Source organism: Rattus norvegicus, chromosome 1 (genome assembly GCF_036323735.1).
Source record: "Rattus norvegicus strain BN/NHsdMcwi chromosome 1, GRCr8, whole genome shotgun sequence".
Lineage (NCBI taxonomy): Eukaryota > Metazoa > Chordata > Mammalia > Rodentia > Muridae > Rattus > Rattus norvegicus.
This window is the reverse complement of record NC_086019.1, coordinates 106,648,327-106,666,811: the sequence shown is the minus strand read 5'-3', so window position 1 is coordinate 106,666,811 and position 18,485 is coordinate 106,648,327. Positions and strand designations below refer to the sequence as shown.

The 18,485-nt window shown below is 45.6% G+C and overlaps 1 protein-coding gene and 1 pseudogene across 2 annotated transcripts; both read right to left on the bottom strand.

Annotated features, from left to right (window-relative positions):
* Positions 1-1,602: 1,602 nt before the first annotated feature.
* Positions 1,603-6,039, bottom strand: Misfal (mitochondrial sheath formation associated like). 2 transcript variants are annotated; one of them, XM_063278327.1, is made up of 5 exons: positions 5,907-6,039; positions 5,534-5,770; positions 4,941-5,033; positions 2,352-2,389; positions 1,603-1,710 (listed from the first exon to the last, which is right to left on the bottom strand). In XM_063278327.1, exons 2-3 carry the CDS (start codon positions 5,600-5,602, stop codon positions 4,941-4,943), a joined length of 162 nt encoding a protein of 53 aa, XP_063134397.1. In that variant the 5' UTR covers positions 5,603-5,770; positions 5,907-6,039; the 3' UTR covers positions 1,603-1,710; positions 2,352-2,389. The 2 variants fall into 2 exon arrangements, with proteins under 2 accessions (XP_063134397.1, XP_038956906.2); XM_039100978.2 differs by having other exon boundaries at positions 4,932-5,033; positions 5,907-6,025.
* An 11,453-nt stretch (positions 6,040-17,492) lies between these two features.
* Positions 17,493-18,018, bottom strand: LOC134484648 (elongin-B-like; annotated as a pseudogene).
* Between the last annotated feature and the right edge of the window lie 467 nt (positions 18,019-18,485).

Sequence of the window (18,485 nt, the reverse complement as noted above, 5' to 3'; positions counted from 1 at the left end):
ACGGTGGGTGAGACTAAGGCAGGTCCTTAGGAATGTCACAGGATTAGTGGACACACCCATGCATGCGGAGAATGTAAATAATTTGACCCACTACAATGTGCTGAGTCTAGGTCATGTGAGGAATGTAAGAGCTACTGATAATGTCCAGATTCCCAGTTACTACGATTTACTTGTGTGGGTTTTATATCCACTCTCCTCTCCATAGGCAGGGTCATTTAGGGGCAAGAGGGTGGATTGGTGTAAAGGTGAAAAGAGGTGTGAAAAGAGTCTCTGAGTTCAGAGGTCAGCACATAAAAGGGAGGCATGATGGCGGCCATCTGTAAATCCAGCACTTGGCAGTGCAGAGGTGGGTTCCCATGGTTCCCTGGCTGGCCAGTCTAATCAAGGTAGAGTGATAAAATAATAAAAGACACCAGGCATTGACTTGGTCTCCACAGTGAGCACACAAACACGCTCTCAGTGTGGGACCTCTTAAAAAAGGGTAAGAACACCAAATACCAAGTATTTTCTGTGTAAACTATAGGGCTGCTTTGCTGGGGCAGGTCTGTTCTCTTAAACAGTGGAACCATCAGTCACCAGAATATTTGTCTCCCCATCACCACCTCTCTCATCTCAGTTTTAGAGGGTGTCAGATCTTGGGGCTCACATTCCTGATTTATTAACTGCTTAGAATTTATATTTAGGTTCCCATCCTTGGACTCAAATTCACTGCATCATACTGAGAGCCGGTTAGGTTTTGTTTCTATATATCTTATCTATTAAAGGATCACCAGAGGTCTCGAGAGAGAGCTCAGATTAAGAGCATGACCTATGCACGAGCACTTGCAGAGGACCTGCGATCCAGTCCCTGCATCCACACGGGCAGCTCACAATCACCTTAAACTCCAGGAGAATCAGACCTGTGTATGCTGGCCTTCAATGCACATGGCATGGACACGACAGGCTGAGCTCTGAATTCAAGGTCAGCCTGTTCTACAGAGAGAGTTCCAGGACAGGAAGAGAAACCATCTCTAAAAAATAAAACTAAATTAATAATAAAAGTAAATATTTCAAAAGGAATTTTCGTTAACTTCTTTGGTTTTCAGGAGAGGGAGCTATTCAGGCAGCAAGATTGGTCTTGTTGGACCATTGCCTTAGCACCTAAGGTGTTCCTGGGGTGTTCTACTGTGCTGGCAAGAAAGACCTGAGCCTCTCAGCTTCTCTTTGGTCACTTTGTAAAATAAGGGCAATACCCAGCTTCAGCAGGTTCAGGAGAAGATTAAAGTCTCACTTTAGTATCTTGCCCAATACTGAGAATGAGTCGTCCACACACAACTGCCCCTCCCCCCCCACTCCCCCCATCCACCACCCGCACAGGGGTAGTTTTTACCTTTGGATCCTGGACTTGGAGTATAGTATTTGGAAAGTGGGCCTAAAAATTCATTACCTAAGATTACAGAACGGGATTAATTTAAACCAGTTGTCTCAGTCTTAGAGGCTCCAGCAAACAGACCGTGGTCATCACACCCGTTCATGCCCACCTGCCACTCACCCTCGTTCTCCAACAGAATATTGCTTCTGTTCATCTTAAAAAGTGTGGTAACTACACAGAATATGACAAGATAACGTGCGATTACTTTATGCGAAACCTACAACAGGAACTGTGCAGTTGGGCGATCTTCACAGCTGCATGGGTTCACCAGGGTCATCTTTGTTTACTTCCAGAGGGGTCTGGTGGGGGGAGAAAAGCAAACGTCAGGAGGCTCTAAGACTGGAGGAGGAGGAGGCTGTCTGATCCTGTTAGCAGGCACTCAGCACTGTGGGGAACCGACTGCCACCAGGACCCCCATGGGTCGGTTTGCAGAAGTGGGCTGATCTAGGACATAATGCTGAAAGCTGAACATTTTGAACATCCCGTCAGCTTTACAGAGATTAATGTTGACCCTAGAGCACAAACACTCTACCTTCATTCTTAAATACTTATTTAAGTATTTAAGTAAGTAAGAAAGCACGTGGGAAACTGGGTGTGGCTCAGACGGTAAATGCCTACCACGCAGCAGGCCCTGGTCTGATCCCAGCACCACAGAATCTCAGCATTCAGGATGCAGAGGCAGAAGGACCAAGGCAGCCTTGGTTCCATTGCTGGCTCGAGACCATCCTAGGCTGTGTGAGGCATCTGTCTGCTCATTAAAAGCACATGAAAGAAACCTGGCTGGCCCCCAGTTCTGAGTAGCCAACAATAGGAGATAAACTACAGGAACATTTTCTCAAAAACTGGAATCTGTTTCTAAAGTCACTAGGGTTAGTTTGTCATGCTTCCTGGGTTAATGCCGGGGACTCTCTAACAGTAAAGAAGTCAAAAGTCCACTTACCCCTCCTGGGGGATATTTATATCCCTTCCACATCGTTCCTGCAATAAGAACCAGCCATAAGACAACAATCATCGTGGGCCGCCTTGGCTGATGACGGTGGCAGGGTGCTAATTGGAAGGCCTGAGTCTATTTGTAGAGTCCTGGAGATCCCTGGCTTCATTACAGACCAGATGATGGGTGGCCCAGCATGGTACTTCCTGACTGGTGTACTTTGAGGTCTAGTCTAAACTAAAATGGCCATTTTGGGAGGCCAAACTCAGACACTAATTGTGACATCAGTTCCTATGACACGGGCGGGCCCCAGGGGTTAGAGCAGCAATGGGTTGACCAGGACTTTATGTTTGTTTGCATGAAGGGAACCAGGAAAGGGAGGTTTGGAACCTTAATAAGCCGTTTGCATGATAAGATATGCATTTGCTCAAACTATTCAGGGCAGAAAAGGATGGCTGTGAATAATCAGAACCACCTGGGTTTGTTTGCTGGGAGAGTAGGATTAACAAGCTTGGCGGACAACAGCCTTAGGCTATTGTTAAACTGTGGGAGGAAGAAAAGGCTTGTGTTTTGTAAAATGCTATCCAGTCCCCCTTGCTGCCTGAGCGTGACTCCCTGGGAAAGGAACAGAAGGAAGATTCGAGCTGCTTCTGGGACTCTTTCCCAGCTGGCACACAGGCACAAAATCATTTCTGTGGCTTAGAGTCACATTCTGTGACAGTGACTCAATAAACAGGTGTAACTTCTTCCGTCACACCCACACAATGTGACCGTTTTGAGCTAGGAGGCCTGAGGGAGAGCCAAGGGCCAGCAGCTACCATCTCCTGCTCTTACTATACCTGAGGGCGGGGCTACCATCCCCACATCTCCCCTCAAGTCCTTCTGCCCTTGACTCAGTATATTAAGACTACCAAGAGTGGTCTTTATCAAACAATGTCACTGCTCTTAGAAAAAAACAAATCTGGATGAAATGGGTGGACCGCTAGAAGCCCAGACTAGGGGTTCCTGGGAGAGTGTTGTGCTGACTTCTGTTTCCAACGGTAGGAGTGTGAGACACTCTGAGGTCTGGCTTGCACCCACGCTCGACCCAACCCACCATACACACACACACACACCAATGAGGTGATTGTATGGTGTTGTGGATGGCCCAGCCACTGTCACTGGCAGGTTCTCATTTCACTTATTAAAATTTGTAATTCGCTAATTTTTTTTCTTTTCTTTTCTTTTTTTTTTTTTTTTCCGGAGCTGGGGACCGAACCCAGGGCCTTCCACTGAGCTAAATCCCCAAACTTTTTTCATTTTTTTTCATTTTTTTTTTTTTCGGAATTCGCTAATTTTTAAGCTTCGCCTTAAAAATAGATTCCCAAATGTGACCTTCACGAAAACAGTAAAAGATCAAAACATCTCCGGTTGTACCTGTGAAGAAACTGACATGCAGAAGATTTAAACCTCTCAAGTTCTCTCAGTAAGTTGCAAAGTTAGAGCTCGATCTCAAGTTTGTGTTAATTCTAGTGTGGCAGACCTTCAGACTGGGGCATTAGAAGTGCTCCTCCTGAAATTACTTTGTGCAAGCTACGGGGCAGCCACTTAAAACTCTAGGAGTCCTGTTTCTAATGGCTGGACCAAGAGTGCGCTTGTGCCTCCAAAATGTCTCTTAGGGCCCAAGCTCAGGTGTCCAGTGTTTTAAAGACAAAAGCCACAGTCGCACCAGTGGGGGTTGGTCACATCACTGAAGGATTTGGAGTAGCCTAGTAACATCTCTTTTCTTGCAAAACTCAGCCCCGTTCTCCAGATAACCAAACGACAATTTCCTTTGATTTACACTGCCTCTTAGCTATTTTAGTTTTATGCTTTAGCTTGCACAGGCATCGATTTTTCTGTTAATATGTCTGAGCCATGGTTAGGGATCACAGACAAAGGTGTTAGCAAGGCAGGTGCAGCTGTTGGGTGGGTGGGTAGAAGGCTGAGACATGTTTAAACAGCTATAAAAAAAAAAGTTGCGACAAGATGGCTTTGCCTTAGTCATTTCAGTCTGAGCCATCTATGGTGGCAGGCACGTGACTAACACCAACACTCAGGAGGCAGAGGAAGTTAGACCTCTGTGGTGGAGTTTGACACTAGCCTGGTCTACATAGTGAGCTCCAGGGCAGCCAGGGCTGCATCTCAAAGAGAGAGAACAAAGGCTCTACTGAGGAAGAGAAAGGAGACGAGGGAGGAAAAAGAGAGAGAGGAAAGAGAAGGAGCAATAAAATCAAAGTCTATTATAGACATGGATATATAGATGCTCTTAATATAATTACACACATATGATAAATAGTTTATATGACTAACATATGCTAATATGGTTTGAGGAAGAAGGGACTAATAAACGGGAGTTGTTCAGAAGGAATCCTGTGAGGCACAGCTCCTCACAGACTGCCCATGCTCAGCCTGCTTTCCCCAGCAGTAGCCCCCAGACGTCTGTCCTTGAATACATCTCAAGCCATCCCCCTTCTGTGGTTTGCCTGTTTCCCACAAGGGTAAACCGTCCCCTCGAGCCCGCAGGGCGTTGGAGCATTCTGTGGATGGGGGGGACCCAGACCTACAGACCTGACTCACTCAGAGCAGCAGCTCCTCCTCCAAAGCTTGAGCCCTTCGTCGTGCCTTGTTCTCCCGAACAGACAGCCTCTCTTTCCACTTTAGAGTTGGAGGCTGAGACAGAGAGAAAATTACGGGTGGGCGTGGCCCCACCCAAGGAGAGTTGCTGTGTTGTGGTGATTGGAGAGGGGCTGCTCAAACTATACCCCCAGCCTAATAGAAACTCATCTACTTGGCTTAAAACTTGGTTTAAGCTAGTCACTGTGTCCAGTGTAAAATGCTGTAAAAAAAACAAAAGCAGACACTCAGAGTTAAAAATGTCATGAACCATGGACACAAGAGACATCTATCTAAGCAGAGGTAGGGGACACAAGAGACATCTATCTAAGCAGAGGTAGGGGACACAAGTGACATCTATCTATCTAAGCAGAGGTAGGGGACACTAACCCCTCCAAAAAGAGTGTCCCAGTAGAATGAGGAGAATTATCCTGGCTTCATTTCTGTCACATCCTGACTTCCAATTAGTGGTAAAAACCCTTCCCTACTTGGTCAGAAACCTAGATGGGAAAGTGAGGCAGATCCAGACCTGGCAGGGATGCAAAGCCAGTACTTACCATCGCCTCTGGAAATGTGCCCATGTAGGACGCAAGGCCAACAAAAAGTATCCAGCCCAGCACGATCATCACCAAAAGAAAAATAATTTCTGAGCCACAATCACACGGTAAGGGACTGTTCGCCAAGATCTTGGCAAAGGAGCGAACTCATGAAACTTTCAGTTGACAGACTGTCGCATGTTAGTTCCATTCCTCGGTTCCAAAGGATCTGAGAGTCTCTAATGAAGAAGCTGGAGTCTGGGGGGGGCATTGTGACATCATTGGTCATGTGGTTTGGATTCAGTATGTCATAGGTACTTCAGCCATAAGTTCTTGTGTACATTAATGCCCAGCACTACCAAAAGGTCGGCACTACTGCTGTAACCCCACTTACCTAGTGAGAAAATGAAGGTTTAGGAAGTCCACTTGACTTACACCAGGGGGCAGGCACCAGGCAGATCACTGATGTGAGGTCAGATTTGAAAATGTGTGTCACTATGACAGCTTCCAATGAAACAACCTGCAGTCTATGAAAATGATACATCTATTATTTTGAGACAGGGTCTCTTGTAGTCCAGGCTGGCCTCAAGCTTGCTATATAGCAAGCTTGGACCCTGTCCTTAACCCCAAACCCATTTCTTCCATCTACCTCTATTTTTAGCCCTACAAGACCTCTCCTATCTTGAAGATAGGAGATCCTCTGGAAGATCCTTGAAGATATCCTCCTCTGGAAGGAGAAGGAGGCTTCCTCAAAATACTTGGTACTCACATTCTTCAATGCCCATGGTCAGTCCATCACTGGTCCTCTTCTAGATTATCAAAAGCCACGGAATTCCTGGTTTTTTTTTTCCAAAGAGGAGCAGGAGGAGGAAGAGGAGGAGGAGGAGGAAGAGGAGGAGGAGGAGGAAGAGGAGCAGGAGGAGGAAGAGGAGGAGGAGGAGGAGGAAGAGGAGCAGGAGGAGGAAGAGGAAGAGGAGGAGGAAGAGGAGCAGGAGGAGGAAGAGGAGCAGGAGGAGGAAGAGGAGCAGGAGGGGGAAGAGGAGGAGGAGGAGGAAGAGGAGCAGGAGGAGGAAGAGGAGCAGGAGGAGGAAGAGGAGCAGGAGGAGGAAGAGGAGCAGGAGGAGGAAGAGGAGCAGGAGGAGGAAGAGGAGCAGGAGGAGGAAGAGGAGGGGGAGGAGGAGGAGCAGGAGGGGGAAGAGGAAGAGGAGGAGGAGGAAGAGGAGCAGGAGGGGGAAGAGGAGGAGCAGGAGGAGGAAGAGGAGGAGGAGGAGGAGGAAGAGGAGCAGGAGGAGGAAGAGGAAGAGGAGGAGGAAGAGGAGGAGGAGGAGGAAGAGGAGCAGGAGGAAGAGGAGCAGGAGGAGGAAGAGGAGCAGGAGGAGGAAGAGGAGCAGGAGGAGGAGGAGGAGCAGGAGGGGGAAGAGGAGGAGCAGGAGGAGGAAGAGGAGGAGGAGGAGGAGCAGGAGGAGGAAGAGGAGGAGGAGGAGGAAGAGGAGCAGGAGGAGGAAGAGGAGCAGGAGGAGGAAGAGGAGCAGGAGGAGGAAGAGGAGCAGGAGGAGGAAGAGGAGCAGGAGGAGGAAGAGGAGCAGGAGGAGGAAGAGGAGCAGGAGGAGGAGGAAGAGGAGGAGGAGGAGGAGGAAGAGGAGCAGGAGGAGGAAGAGGAGCAGGAGGAGGAAGAGGAGCAGGAGGAGGAAGAGGAGCAGGAGGAGGAAGAGGAGCAGGAGGAGGAAGAGGAGCAGGAGGAAGAGGAGCAGGAGGAGGAAGAGGAGCAGGAGGAGGAAGAGGAGGGGGAGGAGGAGGAGCAGGAGGGGGAAGAGGAAGAGGAGGAGGAGGAAGAGGAGCAGGAGGGGGAAGAGGAGGAGCAGGAGGAGGAAGAGGAGGAGGAGGAGGAAGAGGAGCAGGAGGAGGAAGAGGAAGAGGAGGAGGAAGAGGAGGAGGAGGAAGAGGAGCAGGAGGAAGAGGAGCAGGAGGAGGAAGAGGAGCAGGAGGAGGAAGAGGAGCAGGAGGAGGAGGAGGAGCAGGAGGGGGAAGAGGAGGAGCAGGAGGAGGAAGAGGAGGAGGAGGAGGAGGAAGAGGAGGAGGAGGAGGAGGAAGAGGAGCAGGAGGAGGAAGAGGAGCAGGAGGAGGAAGAGGAGCAGGAGGAGGAAGAGGAGCAGGAGGAGGAAGAGGAGCAGGAGGAGGAAGAGGAGCAGGAGGAGGAAGAGGAGCAGGAGGAGGAAGAGGAGCAGGAGGAGGAAGAGGAGGAGGAGGAGCAGGAGGAGGAAGAGGAGCAGGAGGAGGAAGAGGAGCAGGAGGAGGAAGAGGAGGAGGAGGAGCAGGAGGAGGAAGAGGAGCAGGAGGAGGAAGAGGAGCAGGAGGAGGAAGAGGAGCAGGAGGAGGAAGAGGAGCAGGAGGAGGAAGAGGAGGAGGAGGAGCAGGAGGAGGAAGAGGAGCAGGAGGGGGAAGAGGAAGAGGAGGAGGAGGAAGAGGAGCAGGAGGAGGAAGAGGAGCAGGAGGAGGAAGAGGAGCAGGAGGAGGAAGAGGAGCAGGAGGAGGAAGAGGAGCAGGAGGAGGAGGAGGAAGCCACCTCCATTTGACACAATGTTTTGCTTCCCGACTGTTCTATGGCCGATTTCCTTTTATGATCAAATATCCTAGATGAGTGGTCTACCCAAAAGTCCCTTCTTTTGAATCTACACCTTTTCTCATGTATTTCATTCTGATCTAGCCCCTACCTTAGAACTTAGATGCTTGCTCAGACATAACCAAAGATCTCTCTCTCTCTCTTTCTCTCAAATATAATAACATATTTTGTTACCTCTGACCCTCACATACTGCCTAGGTGCAGAATGTATACCCTCTACTAATGTTCTTTCTTACTTGCAACTGCATACATACAGAAGACTATAGAGGGTCTTCTCCCTGTGTTGTTTTGCTAAAGATAACCATACTTTACATGGGAAGAAGGAACTTGCTTTCCCCCATACCCCCTGCTCTTGCAACAATACATCTGAGTCATTAAAATAAATCTTACAGAACCATATGTAAGAACCATAGCCATAAAATCCTAGCCTTAGGCAGGTTAAGGCAGGAGGATCCCTGTGAGTTCAAGGCCAGCAGCTACTTAGTAAATTCCCTTCCAGTCAGAGCTCTATAGCAAGACCCAGTCTCAAAATAACAAACTCTGCACTCTTTTAGTTTGCTTTGTTTTGACCTGAAGGCAGCAGAAGGGGACTGGATTTGTTTCACATTGTGCTTAGCATGAGCATAAGCAGACTTCAAAGCCTTACTCCACACTTTCAAACTTTCTTTAATAAGGCCACACCTTCTTCAGTAAAGCCACACATTCCTAATATTCCTACTCCCTATGGGCACTTAAACACATGAGTCTGCGGGGGTCAAACCTAGTCAAACCACCACACAGACCTTATATAACAAAAACCCATTCAAAGGATCATCTACCATGATCAAGTAGGCTTTACATCCAACAGATGCAGGTTCAATATAAGAAAGCTGACTAATATAATCCACCAAAGAAACAAATAAACAGAAAGAAAGGAACTGCAGGATCTTCTAGTCAGAGAAGAGCCTAGCTTTAGAGCCAAGGTATTTATTAATAAACGTAGTTTGAGTCTGAGTCTTTATTTCTGGGAACATGGGGCTGGGAGGAAGTATCAGGCATAACGTTGATACCATTCCACCAAAATCAAGGCTGCCACTCCCTCCATATCTATTCAGTACATTACTTGAGTTCTAGAGCAATAAGACAACTGAAAGAGGTAAAGGGGATACACATTGGAAAAGAATAAGTTAAAATATCTTTATCGGCATGTGATACAATAGTGTTTAGAAGTGACCCTAAAGATTGTGCTGGTGAATGCCTACAATTGATGATCACTTTCAGCAAAGTAGCTGGATGCAAAATAAACTCAGAAAAATCAGTAGCCCTCCCATATACAAACGACAAATTTACAAGAAATCAGAGAAACAACATCTTTTTACTGTTGCCCCAAATAATATGTAATATCTTGGGGCTAACTCTAACCAAGCAAGTAAAACACTTTTATGATAAAAATGAAAACTTCCAGGAAAATTTTGAGGAAGGTGGAAAGATCTCCCATGCTCGTGGACTGGTGGGATTAACAAAGCAAAAATGGCCAGCCTAAAAGATCTCCATTTGATATTAGTGAAGCCATTTCTTAAGAATGAGAATCTTTTAAGCTGGCCCTTGCTTAGCCCTTAAACATTAGACAATAGACCAGAAAATACAGAAAGCACATGCCCACCCACTCTTTGGAAGCTGCCCAACCATAAGAACAGATGGTATAGATTGTATTTACTGCAGGGCAATTACAAGGCAGGAATCATCTCCGGGAAGCTGACTGACCACTATAGATTGTGCTGCAGGACGAAAAACATATATCAAGTTAGATGTCCTTGGTACTGACATAGCTGTGCTGACATAGCAATAGCCTTGTCCTGGGAACTCCAGGAGAGAAACATCTGCCAAGTCAGATATCCTTGGTCCTTGTCCTGGGAATCCCAGGATGGGAAAACATATATCAAGTTAGACGTCCTTGGTACTGAAATGGCTGTGCTGATATGGTTGCGGCCTTGTCCATACCAGGAACTCCAGGATGAGAAACACCTGCCTAGTCAGATATCCTTGGCACTGAAATAATGAAACTGTGTAACCTTAAATGATTATATATATAAGCTGTACATTTCTGCTGGTCTGGGCTCTTCACATCCTCCTGCGTGAGGACCATGTTGAGCCCCAGTGCACTGGTATCCCGAGTAAACCTCTTGTTTTTACATCAAGACTGAGTCCCGTGTGTTTGTGGGGTGGTGGGTGTCCCTAGGACTGGAGTGAGAGTCTCCTCTGTCTGAGGGTCTTTCAGCCTACCAAAAGCAATCTATAGATTCAACACAACACCCATCAATATTCCAATACAATGGTTCACAGATCTTTTCTTTAAAGATCTATTTACAATATGTAAGTACACTGTAGCTGTCTTCAGATACACCAGAAGAGGCATCAAATCCCATTACTCATGGTTGTGAGCCACCATGTGGTTGCTGGGAATTGAACTCCGGACCTCTAGAAGAGCTGTCAGTGCTCTTAATCATTGAGCCATCTCTGCAGTCCTGATTCGCAGATCTTGAAAGGACAATTTTCAGCTTCCTAACAGAAGGACAAAAACCCAGGATATCTAAAACAATCCTGAACAATGAAGGAAACAAACACTGGAGATCTCTGGAGGTCTCAGCACTCCTGACGTGTATTCCACACAGAGTTATGATAATACAAACAGCATAGTATTGGCATAAAAACAGACGCATTGATCAAGGAGATTGAATTTAAGACCCAGAAATAAATTCATGCAGATATTGACACCTAATTTTTGATAAGGAAGCCAGAAATTCACAATGGACAAAAAAAGACATCTGGTACTGGTCAAACTGGCTATCTACATGTAGAAGACTAAGAATAGATCCATATCTATCACCACGCACAAAATTCTAATTCAGGTGGACCAAAGACCTCAACATATACCAAATACACTGAGCCTGATATAAAAGAAAGCAGGGAATGGCTGTTGTTGAAGACTGTGCCCCTAGCATATCGGTAGCCATTTTGTTCCATGCCTGCCAGCTATTTCATATTGTCGCTATGATACACCTGCCAGTCATTTTCACAGACAAATGATTTGACTTAGAGTAGGGTCAGGCTGACCACACACCCTGTTATGTTCTGGATGCTAAGGGGTTTGTAAAAAACCACATGGTGGGGGCTGGAGAGATGGCTCAGCAGTTAAGAGCACCCGACTGTTCTTCCAGAGGTCATGAGTTCAATTCCCAGCAACCACATGGTGGCTCACAACCATCTGTAAAGAGATATGATGCCCTCTTCGGCTGTATCTGAAGACAGCTACAAGTGTACTTATATATAATAAATGAATAAATCTTTAAAAAAAAAACACATGGTGGGGTTGGAGAGATGGCTCAGTGGCTAGGAGCACTGGCTGCTCTTCCAGAGGTCCTGAGTTCAATTCCCAGCAACCACATGGTGGCTCCCAACCATCTGTAATGAGATCTGGCGCCCTCTTCTGGTGTCTGAAGACAGCAACAGTATACTCATGTATATAATAATAAATAAATCTTTAAAAAAAAAAACCACATGGTGGCTCACAACCATCTGTAACTAGATCTGGCGCCCTCTTCTGGCCTGCAGGCAGAAAGGTATATGGCATATACATACTAAATAAATAAATAAGTAAATAAATGAATGGGAAAAAGGGGATTGTTAATCTTAAGAAATTCCACAACCACACACTTCACACAGGACCCATCAAACTGAAGGTGAATATGAACAGCTATGTCTAAAATTGGCTTAAATCGGGGCTGACCACAAGGCAGCACTCCAGCACTTGCCTATGAGTTTGCTGTCTTTTTTTTTTTTTTTTTTTTTTTCAGTTTAACCTTTATAACTGGACATAGAGAAAAGTTCTGGGTCGTGAACTCAGCCCTCAAATTCTGAGCTACAACTCCGTCTCAGGGCGTGCATTCGATAAACCGTCCCTGTCTGACTGAGATCTGTGTCACTGTGGTTTATAGGCAACTCCTGGCCCCCAACAGCCTTGAAAGCATTGGAGAAGACTTTCTGAACAGAACTCGGATAGTGCAGCCACTAAGATCAACAACTAACAAATGGGGACCTTATGAAACTGAAAAGCCATTGTAAGGCAAAGTACACTGCCCTTCAGACAGAAGCCTACAGAATGGGAAAAGATTTTTTGCTAACTGCACATCCGACGGAGGCCTAATATCAGAGATATAGAAAGAACACAAGAAATTAGATATTACACAACCCAATAATCCAATTACAGTGGGGGTACAGATCCAAACAAGGAATTCTCAATATTAGAACATCAAACATTCAACACCCTTGGCTATCAGAGAAAGACAAATCAAAACTACTTTGAGATTCTATCTTATACCGTCAGGCTAGCTAAGCTCAATAACGCTAGTGATGTCTCTCATACTCGTAGGATATGGGGCAAGGGGAACAGTCCTCCCTCACCGTGGGGAGTGAAAACTTGTATAGCCAGTATGGAAACCAGTGGGGTGGTTCATCAGAAATACGGGAATGTATCTTCCTCATGACGTAGCTGTACCACTCTTAGACATATTTCCAAGGGGTGCTTTTTCCTACCACAAGGACACTTGCTCAATCATGCTCATTGCTGACATCGGGAATAAGCCAGGCCTCCCTTAACAGAAGAAAGGAGAGAGAATACGCAAGACTGATGGATCACCCTGACTCCATCTAAAGGATAGAAACCATTTTGCCATAAGGTTAAAACAAGTTCATTTCTGTTGGTTGCAACATTCCAATGGACAGTGCTCTAACCTGTGTGTGGAATTTGACGGGCTCGCTGTCCTGTGGGGTTTGACTCCCTCTGTGAATATATGCTGATAAGATCTTCTGCCAAATACTTTGCAAATGTTCAGCTGAATTCTATGCAGCCAAAATACCTCTGGACATCTCCCAACCCTTGAAAGCTCCCTAGCCCTGCAGGGGTTTTGTTTTGGTTTAGTTTGGTTTTTTGTTTTGGTTTTTGGTTGTTTTTTTGTTTTGTTTTGTTTTGTTTTGTTTTTTGAGTATTTTAGTTTGTTTTTTGTTTGTTTGGGTTTTTTTGTTTTTTGACTATATAAACCCTATCCTTTCCTGTATCCCTGTATCAGATGCTGAATTTTCTTTTTTTTTTATTTATTTTTTTTCTTTTTTCTTTTTTTCGGAGCTGGGGACCGAACCCAGGGCCTTGCGCTTGCTAGGCAAGCGCTCTACCACTGAGCTAAATCCCCAACCCCTATTTATTTTTTTTAACTTGAGTATTTCTTATTTACATTTCGAGTGTTATTCCCTTTCCCAGTTTCCGGGCCAACATCCCCCTAATCCCTCCTCCTCCCCTTCTTTATGGGTGTTCCCCTCCCCATCCTCCCCCCCATTGCCGCCCTCCCCCCAACAATCACGTTCAGTCTTAGCAGGACCCAGGGCTTCCCCTTACACTAATGATCTTACTAGGATATTCAATGCTTCCTATGAGGTCAGAGTCCAGGGTCAGTCCATGTATAGTCTTTAGGTAGTGGCTTAGTCCCTGGAAGCTCTGGTTGCTTGGCATTGTTGTTCATATGGGGTCTCGAGACCCTTCAAGCTCTTCCACTTCTTTCTCTGATTCCTTCAATGGGGGTCCTATTCTCAGTTCAGTGGTTTGCTGCTGGCATTCGCCTCTGTATTTGTTGTATTCTTGCTGTGTCTCTCAGGAGAGATCTACATGCAGTTCCTGTCTGCCTGCACTTCTTTGCTTCATCCATCTTGTCTAATTGGGTGGCTGTATATGTATGGGCCACATGTGGGGCAGGCTCTGAATGGGTGTTCCTTCTGTGTCTGTGTTAATCTTTGCCTCTCTATTCCCTGCCAAGGGTATTCTTGTTCCCCTTTTAAAGAAGGAGTGAAGCATTCACATTTTGATCATCCGTCTAGAGTTTCATGTGTTCTAGGCATCTAGGGTAATTCAAGCATTTGGGCTAATAGCCACTTATCAATGAGTGCATACCATGTGTGTTTCTCTGTGATTGGGTTACCTCACTCAGGATGATATTTTCCAGTTCCAACCACTTGCCTACGAATTTCATAAAGTCATAGTTTTTGATAGCTGAGTAATATTCCATTGTGTAGATGTACCGCATTTTCTGTATCCATTCCTCTGTTGAAGGGCATCTGGGTTCTTTCCAGCTTCTGGCTATTATAAAGGCTGCTATGAGCACGTGTCTTTTTTATATGTTGGGGCATCTTTTGGGTTTATGCCCAAGAGAGGTATAGCTGGATCCTCAGGCAGTTCAATGTCCAATTTTCTGAGGAACCTCCAGACTGATTTCCAGAATGGTTGTACCAGTCTGCAATCCCACCAACAATGGAGGAGTGTTCCTCTTTCTCTGCATCCTCGTCAGCATTTGCTGTCACCTGAGTTTTTGATCTTAGCCATTCTCACTGGTGTGAGGTGAAATCTCAGGGTTGTTTTGATTTGCATTTCCCTTATGACTAAAGATGTTGAACATTTCTTTAGGTGTTTCTCAGCCATTCGGCATTCCTCAGCTGTGAATTCTTTGTTTAGCTCTGAACCCCATTTTTAATAGGGTTATTTGTCTCCCTGCAGTCTAACTTCTTTGTATATTTTGGATATAAGGCCTCTATCTGTTGTAGGATTGGTAAAGATCTTTTCCCAATCTGTTGGTTGCCGTTTTGTCCTAACCACAGTGTCTTTTGCCTTACAGAAGCTTTGCAGTTTTATGAGATCCCATTTGTCGATTCTTGATCTTAGAGCGTAAGCCATTGGTGTTTTGTTCAGGAAATTTTTTCCAGTGCCCATGTGTTCGAGATGCTGCCCTAGTTTTTCTTCTATTAGTTTGAGTGTATCTGGTTTGATGTGGAGGTCCTTGATCCACTTGGACTTAAGCTTTGTACAGGGTGATAAGCATGGATCGATCTGCATTCTTCTACATGTTGACCTCCAGTTGAACCAGCACCATTTGCTGAAAATGCTATCTTTTTTCCATTTGGTGGTTTTGGCTCCTTTGTCAAAAATCAAGTGCCCATAGGTGTGTGGGTTCATTTCTGGGTCTTCAATTCTGTTCCATTGGTCTATCTGTCTGTCTCTGTACCAATACCATGCAGTTTTTATCACTATTGCTCTGTAATACTGCTTGAGTTCAGGGATAGTGATTCCCCCTGAAGTCCTTTTATTGTTGAGGATAGTTTTAGCTATCCTGGGTTTTTTGTTATTCCAGATGAATTTGCAAATTGTTCTGTCTAACTCTTTGAAGAAATGGATTGGTATTTTGATGGGGATTGCATTGAATCTGTAGATTGCTTTTGGTAAAATGACCATTTTTACTATATTAATCCTGCCAATCCATGAGCATGGGAGATCTTTCCATCTTCTGAGGTCTTCTTCAACTTCTTTCTTCAGCGTCTTGAAGTTCTTATTGTACAGATCTTTTACTTGCTTGGTTAAAGTCACACCGAGGTACTTTATATTATTTGGGTCTATTATGAAGGGTGTCGTTTCCCTAATTTCTTTCTCGGCTTGTTTCTCTTTTGTGTAGAGGAAGGCAACTGATTTATTTGAGTTAATTTTATACCCAGCCACTTTGCTGAAGTTGTCTATCAGCTTTAGTAGTTCTCTGGTGGAACTTTTGGGATCACTTAAATATACTATCATATCATCTGCAAAAAGTGATATTTTGACTTCTTCTTTTCCAATCTGTATCCCCTTGACCTCCTTTTGTTGTCTGATTGCTCTGGCTAGAACTTCAAGAACTATATTGAATAAGTAGGGAGAGAGTGGGCAACCTTGTCTAGTCCCTGATTTTAGTGGGATTGCTTCAAGTTTCTCTCCATTTAGTTTAATGTTAGCAACTGGTTTGCTGTATATATGGCTTTTACTATGTTTAGGTATGAGCCTTGAATTCCTATTCTTTCCAGGACTTTTATCATGAAGGGGTGTTGAATTTTGTCAAATGCTTTCTCAGCATCTAATGAAATGATCATCTGGTTTTGTTCTTTCAGTTTGTTTATATAATGGATCATGTTGATGGTTTTCCGTATATTAAACCATCCCTGCATGCCTAGGATGAAGCCTACTTAATCATGGTGGATGATTATTTTGATGTGCTCTTGGATTCGGTTTGCCAGAATTTTATTGAGTATTTTTTTTTTTTTTGGTTCTTTTTTTTCGGAGCTGGGGACCGAACCCAGGGCCTTGCGCTTCCTAGGCAAGCGCTGTACCTCTGAGCTAAATCCCCAACCCCCTTATTAAGTATTTTTGCATCGATATTCATAAGGGAAATTGGTCCCCCCATTGCTGCCCTCCCCCCAACAATCTAGTTCACTGGGAGTTCAGTCTTAGCAGGACCCAGGGCTTCCCCTTCCACTGGTGCTCTTACTAGGATATTCATTGCTACCTATGAGGTCAGAGTCCAGGGTCAGTCCATGTATAGTCTTTAGGTAGTGGCTTAGTCCCTGGAAGCTCTGGTTGGTTGGCATTGTTGTTCATATGGGGTCTCAAGCCCCTTCAAGCTCTTCCAGTTCTTTCTCTGATTCCTTCAATGGGGGTCCCGTTCTCAGTTCAGTGGTTTGGGGCTGGCATTCGCCTCTGTATTTGCTGTATTCTGGCTGTGTCTCTCAGGAGAGATCTACATCCGGCTCCTGTCAGCCTGCACTTCTTTGCTTCATCCATCTTGTCTAATTGGGTGGCTGTATATGTATGGGCCACATGTGGGGCAGACTCTGAATGGGTGTTCCTTCTGTGTCTGTGTTAATCTTTGCCTCTCTATTCCCTACCAAGGGTATTCTTGTTCCCCTTTTAAAGAAGGAGTGAAGCATTCACATTTTGATCATCCGTCTTGAGTCTCATGTGTTCTATGAATCTAGGGTAATTCAGCAGCTAAGAATTCTTAAAGGGCCAGAAGAGTGGCAGCTGGCGATCCTTTAAAGGGCCAGGCCATGTGCACAAGATAATTCACACTACACTCTTATATAACCAAGTTCAGCTGCCGGCACAAGGTATATAACCTTAGGCAAGTCTTGAACTCAGCTACTGCGTGTTTCCAGAAGATTTCGAGTCAATAATGGTAGTCTTTTTTTCTTTTTTTTTTATAAGAGATTTATTTATTTATATAAGTATATAAGTACACTGTAACTGTCTTCAGACACACCAGAAGAGGGCATCAGATCTTATTACAGATGGTTGTGAGCCACCATGTGGTTGCTGGGATTTGAACTCAGGACCTCTGGAAGAGCAGTCAGTGCTCTTAACCACTGAGGCATCTCTCCAGCCCTTTTTTTCTTTTTAAAAATGACTTCTTTTATCTTCTTTCATTTATTTTTTTAAGACAGCCAAATCTTTTATCATTATTTTTAAATTGGGGGAATGGGTCTCTAGGGGCCTCCCTGCACAGCTTATTCATTGGCACTGCCTCCAGAACCCTGTGGCTTTATCACAAATGGAAACTCCGGAGGACTGGAAAAGGGGTCAATGCGCAGAGTTTCTAAGGCACTGTCTGCTCAAAAGGACAAGCCCACTGTGGCTGGGGCCTGTGGCTATGCTGTCTGACTAGTGAAGCCACACTCACCCAGAGTTTTCCTGTCATCAAGGAGTTGGTCCTCCTTGTACAGTTTCTGCTACTACAGCAGCTGCTTAAGGATTCCCTCAACGATAAACTTCAGCTTGAACACTGTGCTCGACTCCTTGACCTCAGTGAAGATGGTGATCTTGTGGCGCTGGATCATGAGAAACTCGTCCTGAGGACAGCGGGACCACATCAGCACTAGCCTGAGGCAACCTGCCTAGCCCCGGAACCCTGCAACCTCCAGTCCTGCGTCGCTCCTCCCGTGCCCGCTCACCTGTGTTTTATTTTTTTATATGCATTGGTGTTTTGCCTGCATGTCTGTCTGTCTGTCTGTCTGTCTGTCTGTCTGTCTGTCTGTGTGCAGGTATCAGATGCCCTGGAACTAGAGTTATAGACAATTCTTGAGCTGCCATGAGAGTGCTTGCAATTGAACCCAGGTCTTCTGGAAGAGCAGCCAGTGCTGTTAATCACTGAGCCATCTCTAGAGCCCCGCTCGTTTTTTCTTGATCACTGCAAAGGTCTCAGCTCCAGCTGACCAGCATCAAGTACCACAGAAAAGCAAAGGTTTCATCCAGTGGCCTGGTATCTTGTGAACGAACCACAGCTCATTCTCCAGCCCTCACTTATCAGAACCAGCTGGAAGGATCTTGGCAAGACCCGAAAGCCTTCTGATATCCAGGGTGAGTTGGTCGGCAAGGCTAGTGTGTAGATAAGATGGTGAGGGTGGGGGTTGGGGATTTAGCTCAGTGGTAGAGCGCTTGCCTAGCAAGCGCAAGGTCCTGGGTTTGGTCCCCAGCTCCGA